At 43.6% G+C, this 22,271-nt stretch overlaps 1 protein-coding gene across 1 annotated transcript in view; it reads right to left on the bottom strand.

Moving 5' to 3' along the window:
- lrrc75ba (leucine rich repeat containing 75Ba) overlaps positions 1–22,271 on the bottom strand; it is a 59,009-nt gene that overhangs the window by 21,037 nt on the left and 15,701 nt on the right. Inside the window, exons 2-3 of the mRNA XM_077224266.1 lie at positions 16,497–16,625; positions 1,787–1,899 (exon numbers count right to left, since the gene is read on the bottom strand). Of these exons, the coding sequence (XP_077080381.1) occupies positions 1,787–1,899; positions 16,497–16,625 (242 nt within the window). The remainder of the gene's footprint in view (positions 1–1,786; positions 1,900–16,496; positions 16,626–22,271) is intronic.

Consider the following 22,271-nt stretch of genomic DNA (forward strand, 5'->3'; position numbering starts at 1 on the left):
CTTGGCAACTAACTGAAATAAACAGAAATGTTGCCATGTCAACTGACTGAAATAAAATGTTTAAATACTAAATGTCTAAAACTACAACAAAAAAATTAAAGCTAAACATATAAACATATTAATAAATATGTATTTTCACATTTTATATTATACTTGAGTGAGATAAAGCTAAACATATTTGTCTTGCAGTTTACTGAGTAGAATCTTTTTATTCTTTATTAGTATCCACAGGTAAATCCTAGCAGAGGCAGGAGAGCAAACACAACCATAATATTGACGAGACCTGACAACACTGAACTGAAACAAGGGAACTTACATACACATGTAAATGAGGATAATTAAAGAAACACACCTGAACTGAATAACTAATCACATTAGTGTCCATTACGACAGATTAGACAGTGCAAAATGAACACAGTCAAAACAAATAGAATCTGTGACAGTATGCCCCCTCCCGGAAGACGGGAAGGAGGGCGGGGGCTCTAAGGGCAGACAAGGAGATGGTGAAGGGTTGGAGAGGAGTGGGCGAAAGGATAGTGAGAACAGGCAGACTGGAGGAGCCTTTGGTGGAGGGCGAAGATCCGGGAGGGGGATGGATAACAGGCCAGTCCAGGATGTTGGAGATGGTGGATGAATCCAGGTGATGGCCTTGAACAGGGCCGTGCGGATGGAGACCCAGGCCACAGCCACGAATGCGCACCATGGCAGCGTAGCTGGAGGGAGGAGCCATGTGAAGATGTTTAACGTCACATTGGGAACCACTGGAGGCGATAACTGTGATGGTGGTGGAGCCCACAGCGTAGAGAGGAGAGCGATGAGATGGAGAGTAACCGAAGACCTAGACGGCCGTAACGGAGCTTGGAGAGGTGATGGGAGAGGGAGGCTGGTTCCATAGAGTCCAGCCAACACTCACACTCAGTGGCGGGAAGGTTGGCAGGGCTCGCTTACATTCCCTCATACTCCATCAGGACTCCCACGGCAATGGACGATTCAGCTGGCTCACACACCTGGTCAGACGGGGTCGCCCTAGAGTTCCCGGTCCATCCTGTGTCGACCACAGAAGTCGCCCTTGAATTCTCTGCCTGTCTCGTCTCTGCCAGAGGTTAGGTCTAAGTTTCCAAGTCTCGTCTCATCCCGTCAAGAAAGCCGCCATTAAAGAATATGTTTGCCTTGCCACTGACATCACTCATGAATGTCCTGCCTGCCCTGTTTCACGTGATCTGCCTTGGTGGTCCTCAGCTATGACTTGGTTGTCTTCAGCCCCACCGTGGTGGTCACCAGATCCGCCTACTCTGCTGTGGTGGTCTTTTGCTCCACCGTGGAGATCTTCAGTCCCGTCTGCTCTGCCCTTGCCACTAGCCCTGCCTCCATCGCCATGGCCACATGTTTTGCCGGCTCCGCCCGGTCACCCCGATACACCTTAGTCTCCAGTCTGGCCTCCACTCCGTGAATCTGTCCCTCCGTCCTGTCCCCAGGTCCGCCTCCACTCCACCTCCCTCCTGGACTTATGTGACGGGTTGATAAGCGCTTATGTGATGGGTCTGGTATATGCTCCTTAAGGGGGAGGGGGGCTATGTAACATTGTGATAATATAATATAATATAATATAATATAATATAATATAATATAATATAATATAATATAATATAATATAATATAATATAAAATCTGTAGTAAATAGTATATCTGTTTTAGCATTAATGCTAAGGGATGGAATCAAATAATTTACCCAATAACAGCATATTCTGATGTTTTGATGCCATGTAAAACAGAGAAAGTTTCTCACCAAGCCTGGGCCTTTCGCCGGGTCATACTTTTTCTAAGCCACTTGGAGTGAGGGGTCAGGTGGTAGATGAGCTGTCTGCAGATTTTATCAGTCGACTTCAGCGTCTCTGAGTCCTGAAAGAACAACATGATTAGAAAGGCACAATAAGAATGAAAAAAATAGTCATTTGATTAAACTTGACAAGATAAATGTGGGGCCTGCAGCACGAAGTTCTCATATTCTGCGAGTAAACAAAATAATTCACTACATAAGGAGCAGATCAGGGCAGTTTCTTATTGCAATATTTTTTTCTGAAGTTTGATGCACTTTTTAGATCTATACTTGGATTTGGACAAAAATACATCAGAAAAAGAATATTCTCTGAGACTGAAAACAGTAATCTCCTCTGATATATATATTCCAGAGCGGCTTTGTGTCTTTTTTTTTTTGTCTTGTGGTTTTGCAAAGATGGCCGTTTGATGCTCTGAATCATTAAACTCTTACAATGTGTACCAGCCAAATCAGACAGATGATTAATTTTAAATTATCTTTAAACGAATGAGCTTGTTTTGGCAGGTCAATCTATCTCTGTTTGTGCTGTCTACAAGTATCTCGATAAAGTGTATAAGAGAGTTGTCATTGAATGTGACACTTTTGTGCCTTTAAATCAAATTACAAAACTCATTGATTTTAATTTCAGAGAAAGTCCATTTTTATTTACATCTATACAATGTCATCTGAACACTTGCTGAAGTTTGTCTGCCTTGAACAGTGGCAGTATGGTTGTTGTAGTTAACTTTACTCATGATCACACTGGACCAGAGCATGGTCGTATAGATGACACAATTTGTTAACCCCGGATTTAAAATGTACAAAATGTATTACTGTGGGTCGCTGTTGTGGATTTTGATGTCACGATACAACCAGACTCTCTGAACCAAAATTTCACTGTTGCCTTCTATTAATAACTTGCACCCTGCTTAGATGGAAATCTCTGGACCTCCCACTGGCACAAGCGAGGTTTCACATTTAGAGATGCAAACCTGGTAAGAATCCACTGACTGTAGGATGTGGAATAAATCATGTCATCAAATATTTATGCTGGAACAAGTGTGATGTTTAACCAACGGCATTTAATACCCTTGTGAAACAAATGCCCATAACTTTGCAAAAATGCAAAAAAGCTGAGGTGCAAATTCAATTTACCCACAGCCGCAAAAATTTAGTCTGTAATATTTAGACTGCAAACCAGCCTAAAGTGGATACTAAATGTGATTTTAAAAAGTACTGTGCATTCAAATTAAGTAATTAGCTGCGTTTCCATTACCCTTCAAATTGCGCAAATTGAAATTGCGAATTGAAAATACGCCCAATGGAAACACGTCAATTTTGCAAAAACTCACATTTATCGTAAAAAGTTTTTATGCTCGTATGAGGTGGTTTTTCAGGCAATTCGAAAAATAAATATTTCGCAAAACTACAATGGAAATTTGTTTTGCGCATTTACAGGTCACCTGACGTAGATGAAGCGGTATGTTTGGACAGAATACGAGACAGAGTTTCGTTATTAAATTCAAAAAAGACAAAATAATTTGTCTACGGCTGCCCTGCCGTAAGCTGAGTCCCAGATACATTGGGCCATTCACGATTCAAAGGCAGATCAATCTAGTAACTTACCGTCTTAAATTACCCTCACATTACGGCATCTTCATCTGTCCCCGTCTATTCAGCACGTTACAAGAGCTATTTAACTCAAGTGAAGTCATTCCAGTGCCTGCTCACACAGTGACATTTACCTATGTTGCTTCATCTATTATCTTCATAAATTCCTCTGAACGATTGTACTGTTGTTACCTGTGTTTTCTGAAAAGAATCTGCTATTTTACATCCTGCCCAATGATGTCCTACTAAGAATTTTTTAAGGCTATGAAAACAAATATAGGCCAGTGAATGTAATGTTGGCTATGCAATATATAATGTGCATAAGGGGTTCAAATCACATTACATTGTAACACTACAATCTAAAAACAAAAATGATTTTATTTTTAAATTCACTAAACTAGGGATGGGCCGATACCATTTTTTTTCAAACCGATACGAGTACGAGTATTTACATTTGTGTACTTGCCGATATCGAGTACCGATACCGATATTTCTACCGCAAAAGTAACTATAGGCTCCCAGAAAAGACGACAGAAGACTATTTTAGAACACAGGTTAGAAGACTGTTTTTATTTTCTTCTCTGCTTGTTTTAACAAGTCTAAAAATAAATAATAATGAGTAAAATAATAAATGTATTAACACACAAACCACTGTTAATTTAACATAAAAGCAAGCAGTTACTGCGTGCATGGTCTGACATGACTGAATGCGCCCAAAGTGCGCTCCCTTAATAGTCTAATTCCTAAAAAGCTGACAGTTCATCGCGATCTCACACATCTGTTATTATCAATGAAGCTGACTGCACAATGAATCTTTCATAATATCCACACTTTGTTTGTTATAATTAGAGGATTTGCCAGCATACAGAATTCAGCACTGAACAAAAAAGTTTTGAGCAGTGAGGGGAGTCTATCTTACAGTAAATGCTTCTGATTAGCCATTGCGTCCAAGAAATCAACACACATGTCTGTGATTGGCTACATCGCTCAACGCTGCAAACATGTTATGAATAGAAATTCTGGCCTGTAAATCGTTTCTATTTTGTTTTAGTTGTTCTTCTTGCTTTTAGGCAACAGATGAATGAAAATCTATTAGTTTTAATATGTTGTATTCATACATATTTCTAGTTTGCGGGAGTCCCGCGAATCGTTTTATTCTCCCGGAACCCGCACACACAGAGTGAGTGCATTACCGCCCGCGCCCGCGCTCTCGCTCGGCCATCAGATCTAGTGCCGCGCCGCACTCTTTTGCGTTGGGAGTGCACGTCCCTATGCCTCAGTTCACCGCGACAAAGCACTCGCGGCGGCCAGTTTCGTTTCGCAAAATGTACGTGGTATCGGGGCGTGGTAACGGCAAATTTTTTTTCTTTCACGCCGGGTTCACACCGGACGCTGAAGTGACGCGGAAGCGGCGCGGAACGGAGACCGCTTCCTTACAGCGCCCATGTTAACCTATGGTGTAGTTTACACCAGACGCGGAGCGCCGCGGTGCGGCGCAGCCGGCACGCCCCGTGAAGCGCCAGTTTTGGCGTCTGGTCTATTTTTTCCGCGAGCTGCGAGTGATCCACGTCAATTCCGGCAGGAAGTTACACCAAGAAACACTCGACCATCCGCTCAATTGTCAAAATATGAGCAATTTTCAAATTAAAATACCCTATACTACCCTATAATCAAAAGATATAGGGCAAGGGCTCTCCTCCTGTCTACTCGCACTGGGAAACAGGAAGAGGAAAATAGATGTAATAAATTTCTAGAGAGGATGTATATTTCAACGGTATATACACACTACTATAACTGTCTACCATATTCTCTCTCTGTCTGTGTGTGTTTCGACAACGGATTAATAAAAGAAGTGTACAAACTTCTTGGTTACAGAAACATGGTGTATTTATATTATGAGGTTATTTACTTACCCATGATGTAAAAAAATAGCTCTGAATAAACAACAACTGAGTAGAAGCGCTTGTCGACCTCCGCGAAGAATACGCGTCTGGTGTGAACAGGTAGGCGCCAGACCGCGCGTGATTTTCCGTTCCGCGTTGCTTCAGCGTCCGGTGTGAACCCGGCGTCATTCTACATTTTTTTACTGTGTAGACCTGGATTTTACATGAGCCTAGCCTATATCAATTGATGCACCCAAATTTTGGCTACCGAAAATTTGCGGCCGAAATGGTTTTAGAGGGCTGAAATCAGTCGAAAGTAGGGGTGTGACGAGATCTCGTACCACGAGATCTTGTGAGAATAAAATGTGGCGAGATTTCCTGTAGAGTGAAAAGCTGTCTCGCGATATCGCCAATGATGGAGCGTGAGGGTGAAATAAGCATAAAATATTCCACCACTACACTCACATTCGCCTCAACTGTCGTTTTGCTGTTTTTATACAAAAAAAAAAACATTATAAACTAATGTAAAAGTCTGCTCTGCTCATTCAGCACGAGAAGCCGTCAGTGCAGTTAGAATCACAGTTCACTGACCCACATCAAGATATTAGGTCTGGGGAACTCAGCATGGCATGCCTCAATCCGAGGGGCGGGATAAACGGTTGTCTTTCAAATTCCCTCTGCACCAATAGGATAGCGCTACAATCAAACAGAGCAACGAACGGTTGTGGCTGAGTGAGTCCCATGCGTTTTCCCACTAGCAGAGCTAGTTGATATATTAAACTTTTGCCGTATCCTGTCGGCAAAACTCCGAACACATCTTCCTTTTCTAAGAATGACTTAAGTGCCGTTCTTTGTTCTTTTCTCAAAGAAAAGCTTAACTCCAAGTCCTCCGAGAAGGGTATTCCTGCACAACCGGAGGCTGCAGTTTCAGGACCCCAGTTTTAGGACCGCAGTTTCAGGACCCTAGTTTTGTGTTACAGTGCCACCTACCGAACTGGATCACCGAAAACACTCATCATTTAACCCCTTTCGTGGCAAAGACCACTGACGGCCGGCCCCAGATTATTGTTCAACATTCATTATTTGTTAAAACATCACACTCTTACTTATTTGATCTGGACAAACTGAGCATCATTAGAAATATTTAAAACTCCAGCTTCGATAGTTGACCACTGTTTATGATAAAACTGGTTTGCAGTGACATTAATTTGTGAATTTCTTAATTCATGACAGGAGTGCAAAATTATTAATCTGTAACGTTCGTTATTTTGAATAGAAATCATCACTCATAAAGCAGTCATTCACGTCTTCTCCGGTTTATTTGTGTTCACATACATACAGCATCCGCCAGGGCTCTTAGTCCAATGGTGCACATATTTGGAGAAATAATGATTTTCATGTTCCACTAAATTATGCGATCTGAAGCTCAAACAGCGAACACAGTGAGATATGCCTATGGATCTATCTCTCCTCTTCCTGATTTGAGTCTCTCTTATTCGTTATAGAGCTGTCAATCATCTCACGTGGCTGAACGTGACAACAATCCTGCCCTTCTGCATGGCGCTGCTGTGTACACTTCCTCATTCTGACCTTCGTGATAACAAAGCTAAGACACATCTCTTCACCTGAAACAAGAAGCTAATAAATGCACGATTTCGAGTATATGTGGTTTGTGTGTGATTTTCGATATTTACATATCATAGTATTGCTAAGCAAAGTATAGCCATTAGCTGCATATAAAATGCTATATAACATATTTCAACATCTTTTTTTTAAAACTTAAAACCATTTTAAACCGCGACCGGAATATGATACAAATACTCGATGGTGGTTTAAAGTGAGCTTTAAGTAAAAGTGTAATATTAATATTTTAAATTGTGTCATGTAGCTTGATGCTACTTGCTCTAATCCACCTGCCGTAGGAGCTTTTCTATTCCATAATCTTCTTTGTTAATATATATATATATTAGCATCCCTAATATATATATATATATATATATATATATATATATATATATATATATATTAATTTATTTATTTTTTATTTTTCTAACAAGACTTAAGATAATAGGTGGATCTTGATACTATGTACAAACTAAACAACCTGGATCCTAGAACTGCGGTCCTGAAACCGCTGCCGCCGCTACATCATCCAGTTCGTTAGGTGGCGCTGTCACAAAAAACTAGGGTCCTGAAACTGCGGTCCTAAAACTGGGGTCCTGAAACTGCAGCCTCCGGTTGTGCAGGAACATACTACTGAGTCCTCCAAAGTCACGGCAAAAGCCGATTCAAAAGACCGTTGTTCGCCAGCAGCAGCGGTCATCTTCTTTGTTTTCAAGTAGCAGGGAATTCACATATAACCGTCACAACTATGCCGTCATTATGTTAGGCCCGCCAACTCTATACACGATGTGATTGGCCCTGACTAGAGTTTGGTTTTTCCAGCTCGAAAGCCAACGTTGCTACACTGCACTGCTGCAAAATACATTTTGCTGCCGCTAGGGTGCATCTAGATTTCTCCTTCTGTCTGGTGTTAATAGCTGCAGTGTATTTTCAGCACACACAACGGCTGCAACCACAGTGCGGTCCCCCCATAACAACCCTCTGGATTGAGCGGAGTAGGGAACATCTCTAGGGACTTCAAGTGGGCACCTTCCGTCCTCAGTGTTTCGTCGACTGGCCCACGACACCTCAAGGGGGCTCGACAGTGACTCTGGCGTCCCAGAGTCACCCCCCTCCGTCCCCCACTCAACTCAGCCCAGCTTACTGACCTCTACTTCCCTCTTGCTGCTGAGAACTAACCACAATCTAACAATCTCTCCGCAACCCAACCATACGCACCAACCCGTTTGACTAAGGCTGTCGAGCCCCACTGGTGCGTTAATATGCAGTTTCAGTGGCAACGGTTCCGTATGGCATACCACCTACCACAAAACACAATATCTGCCCAACCACCCGTCATTCACGCAATATACACAGGAATGTAATGACTGTAAATACTATACAACCTATACAAATAAACCAACAGACTCTTCAAGTTTTCAAGTATCCTACGAAACCGTAGCATGGCGGCCTGTACACAGCCAGCTAGAATCTCTCCGTCTCAACCACAGCCAGTTGCTGCTCCTTTCTGCTGCTTCAGATAAGTTCTTTAATGTGCGACGCAACTCTTGGGCACTGAATCCGACGTCTCTGAGGAACCGGGTTGTAGAGTGTGCCACAAAACCTTGACAACCCACTTCCACTGGATAAACCTGGACTCTCCATCCTCGCTGTTCTGCTTCAGTGGCCAGATGAGCATACTGCAGTTTCTTCCTCTCATATGCCACATCTACCGCATCCTCCCATGGCACTGTTAACTCTATCAGTTGAACAATGCGTGCTGATCCAGACCACAAAACAATATCTGGTCGTAAGTTAGTGGTGGCAATCTCAGGTGGAAAAATAAGCCGTTGATCAAGATCAGCCAGCATCTTCCAGTCCCTAGCAGCTTCCAGTTGTCCTGGGCGAGAATTGGTGTTAGCACCTTTTCTTGGTGGTTGCTCGCCTGGGCGGAGGACTATTGTCTTCTGCGTGTAATGTTTTGCTAGAACAGGTGGCAACTTATTGGTCATACTACGCTTGCCTTCCAATGCTAAAGCCAAACATCGCAATACTTGGTCATGGCGCCAAGTAAACCGACCTTGGCTAAGAGCCACCTTACATCCTGTCAAAATGTGCCTTAATGTGGCAGGTGATGAACACAAAGGACATGAGGGATCCTCTTCTACCCAGAGGTTTAGGTTCTGCGGTGATGGGAGAACATCATATGTTGACCTAATAAGGAAACTGATCCTACTCTCTTCCATTGGCCAAAGGTCTTGCCAACCCATTTTGCGTTGTTCCACACTCTACCATCTCATCCACTCTCCCTGCTTGGCCTGGGAAATGGCCTTTATACATCTCATCCTCTCCTCCTGCTTTCGCACCTCGATGACTACCAGCTTCCTCCTTTGAGCTGGGCCTGCCTTGTGCCATTTTGGAGGAGCTAAACTGAGCCCAAAACCCCCTCTTCCATGCTGTACCTGTCCCATGAATTTTGTCATTGAGGATTTCTGAAAAAAATTTTGTCTCGTCTCGTTCTCGTGAACCCAAACACGTGTCTCGTCTCGTCTCGTGAGATAAGTGTCTCGTCACACCCCTAGTCGAAAGTGATGTTTAATTAAAGTGCCCCTCTGATGGTTCATTTTCATGCACATTGCTTGGATAAACTACAACAGGTAATCATGTCAGCTGTGTGGACACTAAAGCGTCTCACAATATTGATTTCTTGCTTTTAATACTGATAGCCGGATTCTTTAGATCTAAAGGCTACTCTTTTCTGTTTTCTGTATGCATGAACAACTTCACTAGCCTAAACATTTGTAGTGCGTCTGCCATAATCGCAAAAAGCTTTACTTTGTTAAACAAAGTCTCAGCTTTAAGATTCTGTTGATTTTTCATGAAATTCAAACAAGAAATAGGCCTACCGTTTTGGTGCTCTTACTTTTGACAGATCACTAGCGTTCAAGCAGCAGCACAGATCAAACAGCTCGGTTGATCTACAACTAGTTACAGCAATAAATAAACATGAAGAAATATCAGAAGGTATGTTGAAAGATACAGTAGGCCAATAACTTACAGAAATGTATCATGTCTCATGAAGTTTTTCAATCTCAACCTCGGAATGACCTCAACAGCCGTAACTTACTGTTACATTCAGAAAAGCTAGCCTATTCAATATCCATCGCTCGATATAAAATTAGCTAAAAATATTTCTAGAGAAGAGAATTTTACTATTATACTCTTAACATATTCATTATGTTTTTACTTAACATGTTAGTGATGTCTTCATAATTTAATGTAGGCTATGTTTGAATAAATCTATCAGTTAGCCAATAACATAGATCTTTATTTTTATTTTGGATTAGAAACATTTCAGGCCTAAAAAGATATTAACATCCTATATTTATTCAATATAAAAACTGCCTTATGCGCAATTTAAATGTTTGTACACCTCAGTTTTTTGAGTGTTGATTAATACATACAATTTATTGGTCAGTTATTTTCGTTTTTCATTTTGGTTTTTGGCTAAATTAAAATGATAATTTCAGTTTATTTCGGTGCATCACTAAAATGCAAGAAATAATTAAAAAGTATTAGCCTACAATGATAGTGATATATTATACCAATACAATTTTTTTTTTTTTTTCAAGTCATGTTCAGTTTCAGTTTGCAGTTAATCCTATTTTCAGTTTCGGCCCAGCATTTCATTTCAAGATGCTAAGTTGGTTATTCTGGTCATTGCATTAACTTTATTGCCCTGACAATAAGTTACTGTTAAACAAAATGTAGTCCTGGGTACAACAAATGCTTAAGGATTATTTGTTTGAAGGGACCTCCTGCTATTGCTGTAATATCGGAGCAGCGGCACATTTGCCTACACGTTTAGGAAATTGTAACAGTTTCCCTGTCTGTGTTTCCCTCCACTGATCTGTCAACATGGACACCAATAACTTTCATCACAGCTGTTAGTCGTTTGTTAATCATCTCTGTGTATTTTAGTTCCTGCCTGTGCTCTGTCTGTTGTCCGGTATTGTTTGTATCACCCTTATGTGTGCGTGTACTCTTCGTCTTCTGGAATAAACCGCTATTGTTTGGATTTACTTCATCTTTGTGAACTCTTTTGTATTTTCCACACGCAGCATCGTGACAGAAATGTATTCCTGCAGGAAATAATTTAATGCATCTACTCTTACACCAAGCAGCAGTCTCAGGGTTCTGCAACTATATTAATCATAAGGAGTACCAAAAAAAAATCAGCATAATATTAAAGATAATCTTTAATGAACAAGAATATGAGAGAAGCAAGGAGACTTTAGTTCTCTTACGAGAGGTTCTCTCGTATTGCGTAAGTTGCTTACGCTATGGGTAAAGTCATCTTTTCTCGAGATATTGAAGCCAAAAATTATCCTTAATTTTGCATTTATTGTCAACGCAGTGCAGCAGCCAGCAGACCTAGAGCAGGCCATCTTACGTGCTCATAGGCTGCCGTGCGGCAACTACTGCAACCTACCACTGAGCCTCGCACGTGACTTCGCGCCCTCTACGTGTCACAGCCCGCCAAAATGGGGGTGGCTTAGCGTATAAAAATCAGGCTCAGAGGTTGCATCACTGATTTCATCATCTTCAGCGAAGCTCTCCGCATCGCTGGATTTTGAGAGAAGCCTTTTCCACCGTCGAATCTAGCGACCAGCACGCAGAGGTAAGCGCCTGAAGAAGCCGGCCGCCTTCGCCACCTTCAGCCTTCCGTGCCTGCTACGCCATTTGGCGTGGAGTACCTTTTGTGCTTGCTTCTGTGATTGTTCGCCGCTGCGACACTCACTCTCTCTCTAAAATAGCGCGAGTGTTTTTATTAAAATGCCTCGCCTTTCCTGCGGCTCATGCAGAGCCCTGCTCAGTGCCGGAGACCGCCATGTGATTTGCGTTATCTGCCTGGGCGCAGACCACGCAGCCCTCACCCTGGATTCGGGCGGCTGCAAACATTGTGAAGCGCTTCCGCTCTCGACCCTGCTGGCTCGACTCGAAGCCTTCACCTCGGACGCTGTCACTCCACCCTCTGGACCGCGCAAGAAGAAGTGCCGTGCGCAGAGGATGCTCGCCGGACTGCATCCCGCCAGCCTCACTCTCTCCTTCTCCCGGACGCGCAGCTGCCGGCTTCGGCCCTCACTGCCACCGCCTCAGGGGACAAAGCTTAAGGAGCGTTCCCAGGTGACAGCTGTTCCATCCTTGCATCGGACAGCGAGGAGTGGTCGAGTTCCCATCACTCCGCCTCCTCCTCGATCCAGGAATCCAGCAGGACTCGGGCTGGCGTGGACGATGACCAACTCGACCAACTCGGCCTTGATTGGTCATCGCCTACGGAACCCGCGCCCAATAGGCTTGACGACTGTTTCCTTCACAGCCGCTGCCCCCCGCCCGTTTCCAGATCTGCGCGTTCCCATTTTTGCCAGAGCTTCATGCCGAGCTTTCAAAGTCGTGGAACGCACCATTCTCCGTGAGGCTCCACTCACATGTCTCCTCGGCGCTCTCCCAAGTGGACGGCGCCGCCGAGAAGGGGTACAAAGCTATCACCCCAAGTGGAAGAGGCGGTCGCAGCGCACCTTTGCCATCCCTCTGCGAGACGGCGCTCAAAGTCTGCCCTCCCGTCCAAAGCCTGCAGGACCACGTCAGCCCTTGTCGGCCGCGCGTTCACTGCCGCCGGACAAGCTGCTTCCGCCCTGCACTCGTTGGCTGTGCAACAAATCCTCCAAGCTGATCTCCTCCGCGAATGGGACGAGAAAAGCCGCCATCACGGAATTCAGAAGCGCGACGGATCTCTCCCTTCGTGCTACGAAATCCGGATATGAGGGAGTCGGAGCGTTCCGCGTTTCTCAACGCGCCGCTCTCCCCTACTGGTCTCTTCGGCCCAGCGGTGAAAGGGATCGTCGACCGCTTGTCCAAAGTACAAATGACTCGCAGGCCATGAACCTTTTCCTGCCTCGACGCTCTAGCTCCTTTGCAAGCCGCCCACGTGAGCCGCCTGCACGACACGCTAGTCAGCGCCCAGCTAGGCCCCAGCCTCCGCAGCATCGACAGGGTGGTAAATTCTGGTTATCCGGCTCACGCCGATGGTGTTTTAAGTGTAGAAAAAGTGCCCACAAGTCAGTGCCCTACACATAAACAGTTTCCCGAGCCCGCAAAGTGCGGCGATCGGAACCCGGAGCGCATTCTGCCCCTAGCCATACATGTAGAAGCATGGAAGGCTATTCCAGGTATGTCAGATTGGGTGCTGAGCACAATAAGATGGGGCTATTCACTTCAGTTCGCTCCCCGTCCCCCTCGCTTTCGAGCACGGACCGAGACGAAAGTGAAAGCGGATGTAGGGCATCTACTCCGTGCAGAAATAGCCAAATTGCTGTGCAAAGGGAGCATAGAACCAGTACCTCCTTCTCTGAGCGAGTCAGGCTTTTACAGCCATTATTTTCTCGTACCCAAGAAGGATGGAGCTCTAAGACCTATCTGAGACGGCAGTTCAAAATGCTCACGACCCGACAAATCCTCTCGCAAACTCGCCCGAGGGACTGGTTTATTTCTCTCGATCTGAAAGATGCATACTTTCAGATTCTGATAGTCTGATAGCTCTGCAGCCTTGGTTAGCGGCCGACTGGTACCAGCGGGGAGTGACAATGGGGGCTGTCTCACACCGAAAGGTCATCTCGACGGACGCCTCCAACTTAGGTTGGGGCTTCGTCTTCGAGGGCAGACCGGCCTTTGGCCTCTGGTCAGAGCAAGAGAGACACTTCCACATAAACTGTCTGGAAATGATAGCGGTCGAGAACGCGTTCAAGCGCTTCCTTCCATTCATACAGGACCCACCATGTGCTAGTCCGCTCGGACAACATGTCTGTGGTGTCCTACATAAACCGTCAGGGCGGTGGCACCTCAGTGCCTCCTGCGCTCGCTGAGAGCTGCGCATGTGCCAGGCCACTTGAACGACGGTCCAGACAAACTATCCAGGAACTACGTTCCCCCTTAGGGGAATGGTCCCTGCACCCCCAGACAGTCCAGTTACTGTGGCGCCTTTTCGGCAAAGCGGAAGTCAAACTGTTTGCGTCAAAAGACAATGCTCATTACCTGAGGTTCTTTTCAAAGAACGAGGATGCGCTGGCCCAAAGCTGGCCCAGCCTCCCATTTTATGCTTTCCCTCCGGTCTCTCTGTTGCCACAGGAAATCAAGAGGATCAGGGAAACGCGCCACTCGGTGCTCCTTATAGCCCCGCGCTGGGAGAATCAAACCTGGTTCCCGGAACTGATGCGGCTGTCTCACCAAATGGTGTGCTGATAGAGATCTAGACCCACGGACGTGTGGGGTCCCGTGGTTGCTTGGCTTCCTTCAAGAGCTGTTGAATAAGGGCAGGTCCCCATCCACGCTAGTTTATGTGGCGGCCGTCGCAGCGTTCGCTGAGTCGACGCGCGGTCCGTCAGTAGGATGAAACGAGCTCGTCATCTGCTTCGTAAGAGGAGCCAGATGGATGAATCCCCCTCGCCCCCCGTCGGTTCCCATATGGGATCTTTCATTGGTCCTGAGGCCTTGAAAGCTTTCCCATTTGAACCGATAAACTCCGTGGATCTAAAGTACCTCTCGCTCAAAACCATTTTTCTAACAGCTCTGTCGTCAGTCAAACGTGTGGGGGATTTACATGCGCTTGAGTTCGGGCCGAATGACTCTAAAGTCATCCTTAAGCCAAGACATGGCTATGTCCCTTAAGTGTTGGGCACACTCTTCAGAGCGCAGGTTATTTCTCTTTCGGCTCTGCCAGCATCCGATAGTGAGAGCGATGTTAATCCCATCTGTCCCGTTAGGGCGCTGAGGGCTTAAATTACGCGCTCCGCCTCTTTCAGGCATTCGGAACAGCTCTTTGTCTCGTTCGCTGGGCGCACCAAGGGTCGAGCCGCCTCGAAACAGAGCCTGTCCAGATGGATAGTGGAAGCTGTCTCATCCGCTTATAAGTCTAAAGGTCTGCAATTCCCCTTGGGCATCAGGGCGCATTCCACCAGAGGCGTGGCCTCTGGGCTTGGTCCTTGGTCGTGGGCTTGGTCCAGTGGAATTTCCATTCAAGACATTTGTGAGGCGGCAGGCTGGGCCTCTCCGTCCACATTTGTTAGGTTTTATAACCTGGAAGTTCCCGCCTTGCAGGCTAGACTTCTGTCATGGTGAGCAGTGTGTTATCCTGCCCAGATTTATCATGCGCAGACTACTCTCACGCGACGTTAGCTCTCCTGGTTGAGCTGCACTATATGGTGAATAGTTATATGGACCGGCGACGCCGCTCTGTATACCCTGTATGTGCTTATGACATGTGCTGGCCCGGATTGCTGGCCACCTGTTTCCCACTTATCTATGTTCCCCGGGAATCCCTGGGACTCATGAAGTGGAGGCTGGGCGCGCACGGTGTTGACAATGGGTTCCCGTTGCGTAAGCAACTTACGCTATACGCGAGAACCTCTCGTAAGAGAACGTACTCGGTTACAAACTAAATTCGGTTCTCTCTAGAAGAGGGAACGAGTATTGCGTAACCCAACCGTGCAGGCGCCACGAGTGATTTTCGCTTCAGCTGATGAAACCGGTGATGCAACCTCCGAGCCTGACTTTTATACGCTAAGCCACCCCCATTTTGGCGGGCTGTGACGCGTAGAGGGCGTGACGTCACGCGCGAGGCTCAGTGGTAGGTTGCAGTAGTTGCCGCACGGCAGCCAATGAGCACGCAAGATAGCCTGCTCTAGGTCTGCTGGCTGCTGCATTGCGTTGACAATAAATGCAAAATTAAGGATAATTTTTGGCTTCAATATCTCGAGAAAAGATGACTTTACCCGTAGCGTAAGCAACTTACGCAATACTCGTTCCGTCTTCTGGAGAGAACCGAGGTTACGTATGTAACAGAGTACATTTTCATCAGACTGCTAGTTTCTATTGTGCCCTACAGCTGGTATGGCTTACAAATCAAGACTTCAGCAGAACAAGGAAATCAGTCTCAGAATGCCCTGTGGTGCTGATTCAAAGATCCTGGCTAGCTGTTGGGCTGACTTAAGGTGCACTGACGCTTTTCTGATCTTCAATCATATCATACTCTCAGCATATCAGCAAATTCAGACACAGTGTCTCAAGACAACACTCTGAGAATCTTTCAGAGGATTTATTCATTTTAGGAATGGTTGTGACACAAGGTATTACAAAAAGGCCAACAATAGAATGTTTAATCTCATCTGTTTTGAGTTGATCAAGACTTGTGCTTAAAAGTTGAATGAATCAAGTCTTTATGATTTGAATGAACAGACTCAACTAACCTTCTTAAATGCAAACTAGCTTTTAAATGAATACATGAAGAAACACTATTAGGTGCATTAGTTATAATTAGTTATGCAAATCAGATGCCTTAGTTATCGTTCCTAGTCTTGTCTTCTGTTTAATTTGTGAGCCATGTGTGGATTACAAAATTGTTTGTGAGCTCAATTTGATGGCTGCAGTAAATCAGTACACTATATGCAAACACATTTCTTTTCATTTACTCTGAGTAGCAATCAACAAAATGAAGAAATTACACGCTCAAGTGAAACTGAATGACTCACCTTCTTTGGGCACTGCATGTCTCTAGCCAGACTCAGCAGGAGCTCATGAGATATGGGGTCCACCAGGTTAAGGAATGATGCATTCTTATAGAGAATATCATTGAGTGACGTACCCTCTAATCCCAAGTCCTGAAAAAGAAAAGAAAACACAAAGAGAGCACATATTATCAGTCACTCACTCAAGATGCCTTTTCTGACAGTTTAATCGCTTCTGAATTACATACATGCATGTTTATATATGTCCTTATTCAAACTGGTACCCCTGGAATTTATGCTGAAAACTATTCAAATATTACTACTATAAACTACTAGAAACTATATATATATATATATATATATATATATATATATATATATATAATTATTATTATTATTATTTACTTTTATTTAAAAGGGACAATGCACATCAATTGACTTTTTTTGTTTTCACTCAAAATGTAAATGTGCCAGAGTTAGCAGAAAAGTTAATATACACTGCCATTCAAAAGTTTGTGATTGGTAAGATGTTTTTAAAATAAGTCTGTTTTATGCTCACCAAGGCTGCATTTATTTGATCATTAATATTGTGAAATTGTACTACAATTTAAAATAACTGTTAAGGTCAGCCGCAAAAATAACCCTGTCCACACCTTTATAGCACACATTTTTCACTGCATGTCTTTAGTAAATCCTGACAGTAGTTTTTTAATGCCAAAAGAAGGTGCTTGTGCAAGCTGTAAGTAAATATGGCCCTATATCTAATAAATCTGAATTTTTGTCAATTTGTGTTTTATAATTGTGACTTGGTGTGTCATCATTTAAAAAAAAAAGTAATTTGTACCCCTGGAATTTATGCTGAAAACAAATAACCTATTACTACCATAACTACATAAAATATTTAGTTCAGTCATGTATCTCTAGAGGGCGCTCTGATCCTGCAGCCATTGAGATTGCTTTCTCAACATTTAAATAGTCTGGTTTATTGTTTGCTGTAAGCTAGTCCTCCAGCGTACTGTCAGAGTTCCTCTGAAACTCTTCACTTGACTAGATCTGCTACTGGAGCTATGCATGTCTATACATATCTTACATGCTCACAGCAGTGTGTCTGTGTATCTATTAGCAGTAGCAAGTTCATACTTGCTCTGCAGCAGCAGCAACATAGCTATCTAGGGCCCTATCTTGCACCCAGCGCAATTCACTTTGTACACCGACGCATGTATCATTCCTATTTTGCACCCTGCGCACAACGGACTTTTCCATCCACAGACTCACGTCAGTAAATTAGGGAATGAACTTGCGCTCCTGGGGGCGGTTCAGCGAAAAGAGGTGGCGTGTTGCGGTGCAAGCGTTCCCTGGTGCTTTTTTGCAGTTTCAGAAAACAATTCCGCCACAGACCAGGAAAAACCTAGTCTTAAGTTTACGGCCCTGATGAGAACATCGGTTTCTTTGGCTGTGAACCGCTCCTGGTATGCGCCTGGCAAATCCGCCATTATAATAGCAATCAGCCATGGAACAAGCTTGCCTGCTTTTAAAGGGAATGTGAGATAACGCTCTGATTAGTTTATTGCATGTTACGCCCAAACCACACCTATGAGTAATGTAGCTACTTCAGACCAACCCATTTTAGATTAATTTAGAGTAATTTATCTCGCCGGTATAATAGCAACAGCGTCCGAGATCCGTCCACAAAGTTACTTGCGTTTCGCGTTTGATACTTGCGTTTCAGATCGTTAAAATAGGACCCTAAGTCCCCCAAGACCAAATACATTAAAATGTGCTGTATGTAACTTTTTCACTCTCCTAAAGCATACAAATACCATAATATGTTTGTAGATATTTAGGAAACATGCTGAGTTCACATACTTGTTTCTCTGAAAAACACTTCTACAGCCAGTTACTTTACTTTAAAATGTGCATTCCGTGTTGGAATGTCTGTTTTTGTTTTGGTCTGTGAGATCTCGCCCACTGTCAGTCAATACCCCAATAGTATTTTGACACCCTGGGATTTCAGTTGGCAGGAAACATAGCGTATTTAAACTGGGTCACTGATTCTAAAAAGCCTCAGTATCCATCTAAAAATCTATGAACGAGAGCATATTAAAACGCGGATAAATCAACTCAACTTACAGTGTGTAAGTCTCCTCAGCCTTCATTGTCAATTGCGCTCGCTCCTGTTGCGTTTCTTCAAACAAGCAACCCGCGTAAGCGTTGAGTCTGAGGAGTAGGGGGTGGGGGAAAAAACGATCTCAATATTGTGTATTTTGAAATAATACCGCAGTACCTATTTCGACCACTAGCTTTATTCTAGTGCTGGTCTACATTGTCATTCTTACAGACTGCACCTTCAACAGTAACATATTCAATAACATGCTAAAACTATTTTTGTCATAACAGAGAGTTGTCATGATTGAACTGGAAAAAAATAAAATAAAAATATATATATATGTGTGCCATTCTCAAAACACAACAGTTTTTGTAATAGTAGGGATTATGTGAGTTTTAAGTGCGTACATTTATTGGGCTCCTCTTTAGAAACGGCAGGTGGCATTTGCGCTTGGTTTGGTTTTTCTGCTCGAAAATTAGACACAATGTCTTTCAGGTGATTAAAATGAAAGGCTACTATTTAATTCTGCAATTAGAACATTTAACTAGCACAAAAAATTAAATAATTAATTTAACAAGAATAACGTCTCAGGTTACTTGACTGTAACCCTGTTCCCTGAAAAAGCGCGAACGAGATGGTGCGCTGATTTAAGAGAACTATAGGAAAACATCTATGTTTGACTGGTTATGGACACGTGTGGCAAACACACCAAGAGTTAATATTAAATAACCTCTGATGATGACGTGAGAGGCTATAAATAGATGTGAAACAGGTTAGCTTTCAGGTCACTTTGTCTGAAGAACATCCTGAAAACGCGCTGAATCTGGCAATGCATTACAACATCTCGTTCCTGCTTTTTAAGGGAAAAGAGTTACAGTTAAGTAACACAAAACGTTCCCATTCAAAAAAGAGTTTCTCCTGCTGAGGCATAGTAAACGGCGGAGGACAGAAAGCTTCAAGAATGACTGAAAGCACGGTCGAAAATGGAACTTTGGGAAGATAGTCGTTGTAAGGACCACGGCTAAGGCCCTGTCCACACGGAGACGCGTTTAGCTGAATACGTACAAATTTTTTATCGGATCAGCGTTTCGTCCAGATGGATCCGGTGTTTTGGGAGACTGAAACCGCTATTTTTTTAAACCGGGTCCCAGGGTGGATAAATCTGAAAACGACACCCTTGCGTCTTTGTGTGTACGACCAATCCGTATATTTTGTGAAACGATGATGTCATCACCCCACGTGTCGACTAGTCAGACGCGCTAAATCACTAGGTTAACAGTAACAACAACTGCGACTACTTGCTTGAGTTCATGCTTCAGAAGCTACTGAGCCTCTTTTATTTCTTTATTTATTATTTAGGGCTACTTTAATGTATTTTATTTCTTTATTTTACTTCTTTATTTGTTTATATTTCTTTCTTATGCTATGATGCTTGTATCTTATGCTATGATGCTTGTATTTTGTCTGATTAAGACATTTCGTATTTTGTAGGGATGGGCATTTCAAGCAAAAATAATATTCGACGATCGCTGGGAATTATTTGATTATTATTCAAAAAAACGCACCTCTGCCCCCTCATGCTCACCGGTAACACGGCGTTCGCTCCGACATTAAATTTCTCTGTACTGTAGGCCCACATGTTGTAGCCATTAAAGAAAAGTTAGTTTCATATTTATGTTTAAATAATATGTTATTTTTTCCATTTCATATATGTTTATTATATGAAAAGTGAACAGCGTGAGTAGCCTAATCATAAGATGCGCAATATCGAGATACATCATTTTGACCACTTCATTAAGTTTTGTTTTATATGAAGCCTTTCTTTAAAGTGAATTTCGTTTTGTATAAATTGTATCTTAATTTTAATCAATATTTCATCAACCAATTGCCTTGATTTAATAAATAAGAAGCAAATATAGCAGACAATAGCCACCAGGACACGGAGGCTTCGACGCGATATAACTTGCACCCCACGTGAACTGGAGCTTGTCTCATAAATGAACAGAAACTCAGAAATATATCTAAGCTTAAAATGTCTACTTTTAAACAAAACAATTCAAAACGAAAACAAACAGACAACTCTCTTATAATCCGTATGAAGTGTGCATTTATCTCTATAAGCAACTTCACCTACTGCGAAGGTGGCGAGTCAGCATCGTCACAGAAAACACTAGTTTATTAATAAATAATTAAAATGTCTCCTTGCTATATTTGACACATTCATAATATTTGGCTATTTGCCTGTTCTTTGTGGCAAGCTTTATGCATCATGCTAACTAATCGAATATCGTGACTCATTCCTATCTTGTACCAGGCCATTTATGGTTTTCCATATTGTTCAATAAAGTTCTTGGTTAAAAAGAAAGAAAAAAATAAGCTACTGTTCCTAATATTATTGTATACAGCGCGCAAGGTTTATGCGCAAGTCTTCTTCTCTGTTTTCAGTGTATCTGTGTCAGAAATACAGCGCCTCATACTGGTCTGGCATGTATACTACATCAGTTTCAGTCGGTTCCAGTGGTTTCGTGTTAACGCAGATATTTCTTGAGACGGCGCAGTGTTTACGGAAAATTTTTTTTAGAACGAGGTAAAAAAAGATCGGATCGGGAAAGCTCTGGCTTCGTGTGGACGTGGCCTAAGTCCCATGAGGGAACTTTCACTCAGATGGGTGGTCCTTGTCGCCCAGCTTCATGAATGAAGCGTTTCCCCACCGAAACCCCAGTCAATCAGAGTGTGGAAAGCCGAAATAGCGACCACAAATCCTCTGAGAATAGCAGGACATATGCCTGCTGACATATCTACCTGCTTCCCTGCAGAAATTCCAGCACTAAAACAATCTGGAAGTGGACTGGGTCTGCATTATGTACATTACACCACCTTTCAAAGACGCAACACTTAAAAGCATACATTCTTCTAGTGGAGGGAGTCCTTGAATAGTCTCTATTACATCCGCTGGAAGTCCAGCATCTCTTAGCCAGTTCCACTCAGGGGCCAAAAATGAAGGTTCCATAGCTTGTGCCAGCATGGAACATCGTCCCCTCCGCATGAGAATGAAGGTCTGTTCTGTTCAGTATCGCCCAGGGCGAGGCGTCGAGGAGGGATATTATTTCCGAGAACCAGACTCTGGTTGGCACACAAGGCACTATCAGCAAGAGGCAAGACCCTTGTTGACGGACCTTAGCCAGGGCGTAAGGCAGAAAAGCATAGAGACATTTCCTGGGCTGGAGGAGTCAGCAAGAAGTAAATGGGACATTGTGTTGTGAAGCAAAGCAAAGAGGTCCACCTCTGCTTCATTAAAGCTTTCCCAGATCTGACTGACTACCTTGGGATGGAGCTTCCCCGTGTGTCACCTCCCATCTGGACAGTAAATCTGCTCCAACATTTGTGCTTCCAGGAATGTAAATTGACCTGTGGGACAGGAACTGTCCTGAGCCCAAAGCAGATCCTGCTACGCTAGTTTGTTCAAACGGCGCAAACACAGGCGATTTACATAAGCAACTACCGCAGTGTTGTCCACCCGCACCAGGACATGGTAGCCCCTTGACTGCCAGAGGAAGTATTTCAGGGCCAGAAATACAGCCATCAATTTGAGGCTTCTCCCGAACTTTGTTAATAAAACATCATATTGTGACACCAATGTTGCGTTGAATTTGAGACACAATCATTTTGACTGTCAACCTTTTGAACTTGAA

This window comes from Siphateles boraxobius, unplaced genomic scaffold, assembly GCF_051911475.1.
Source record: "Siphateles boraxobius isolate OS27281-9 unplaced genomic scaffold, OSU_SipBor_1 9, whole genome shotgun sequence".
Lineage (NCBI taxonomy): Eukaryota > Metazoa > Chordata > Actinopteri > Cypriniformes > Leuciscidae > Siphateles > Siphateles boraxobius.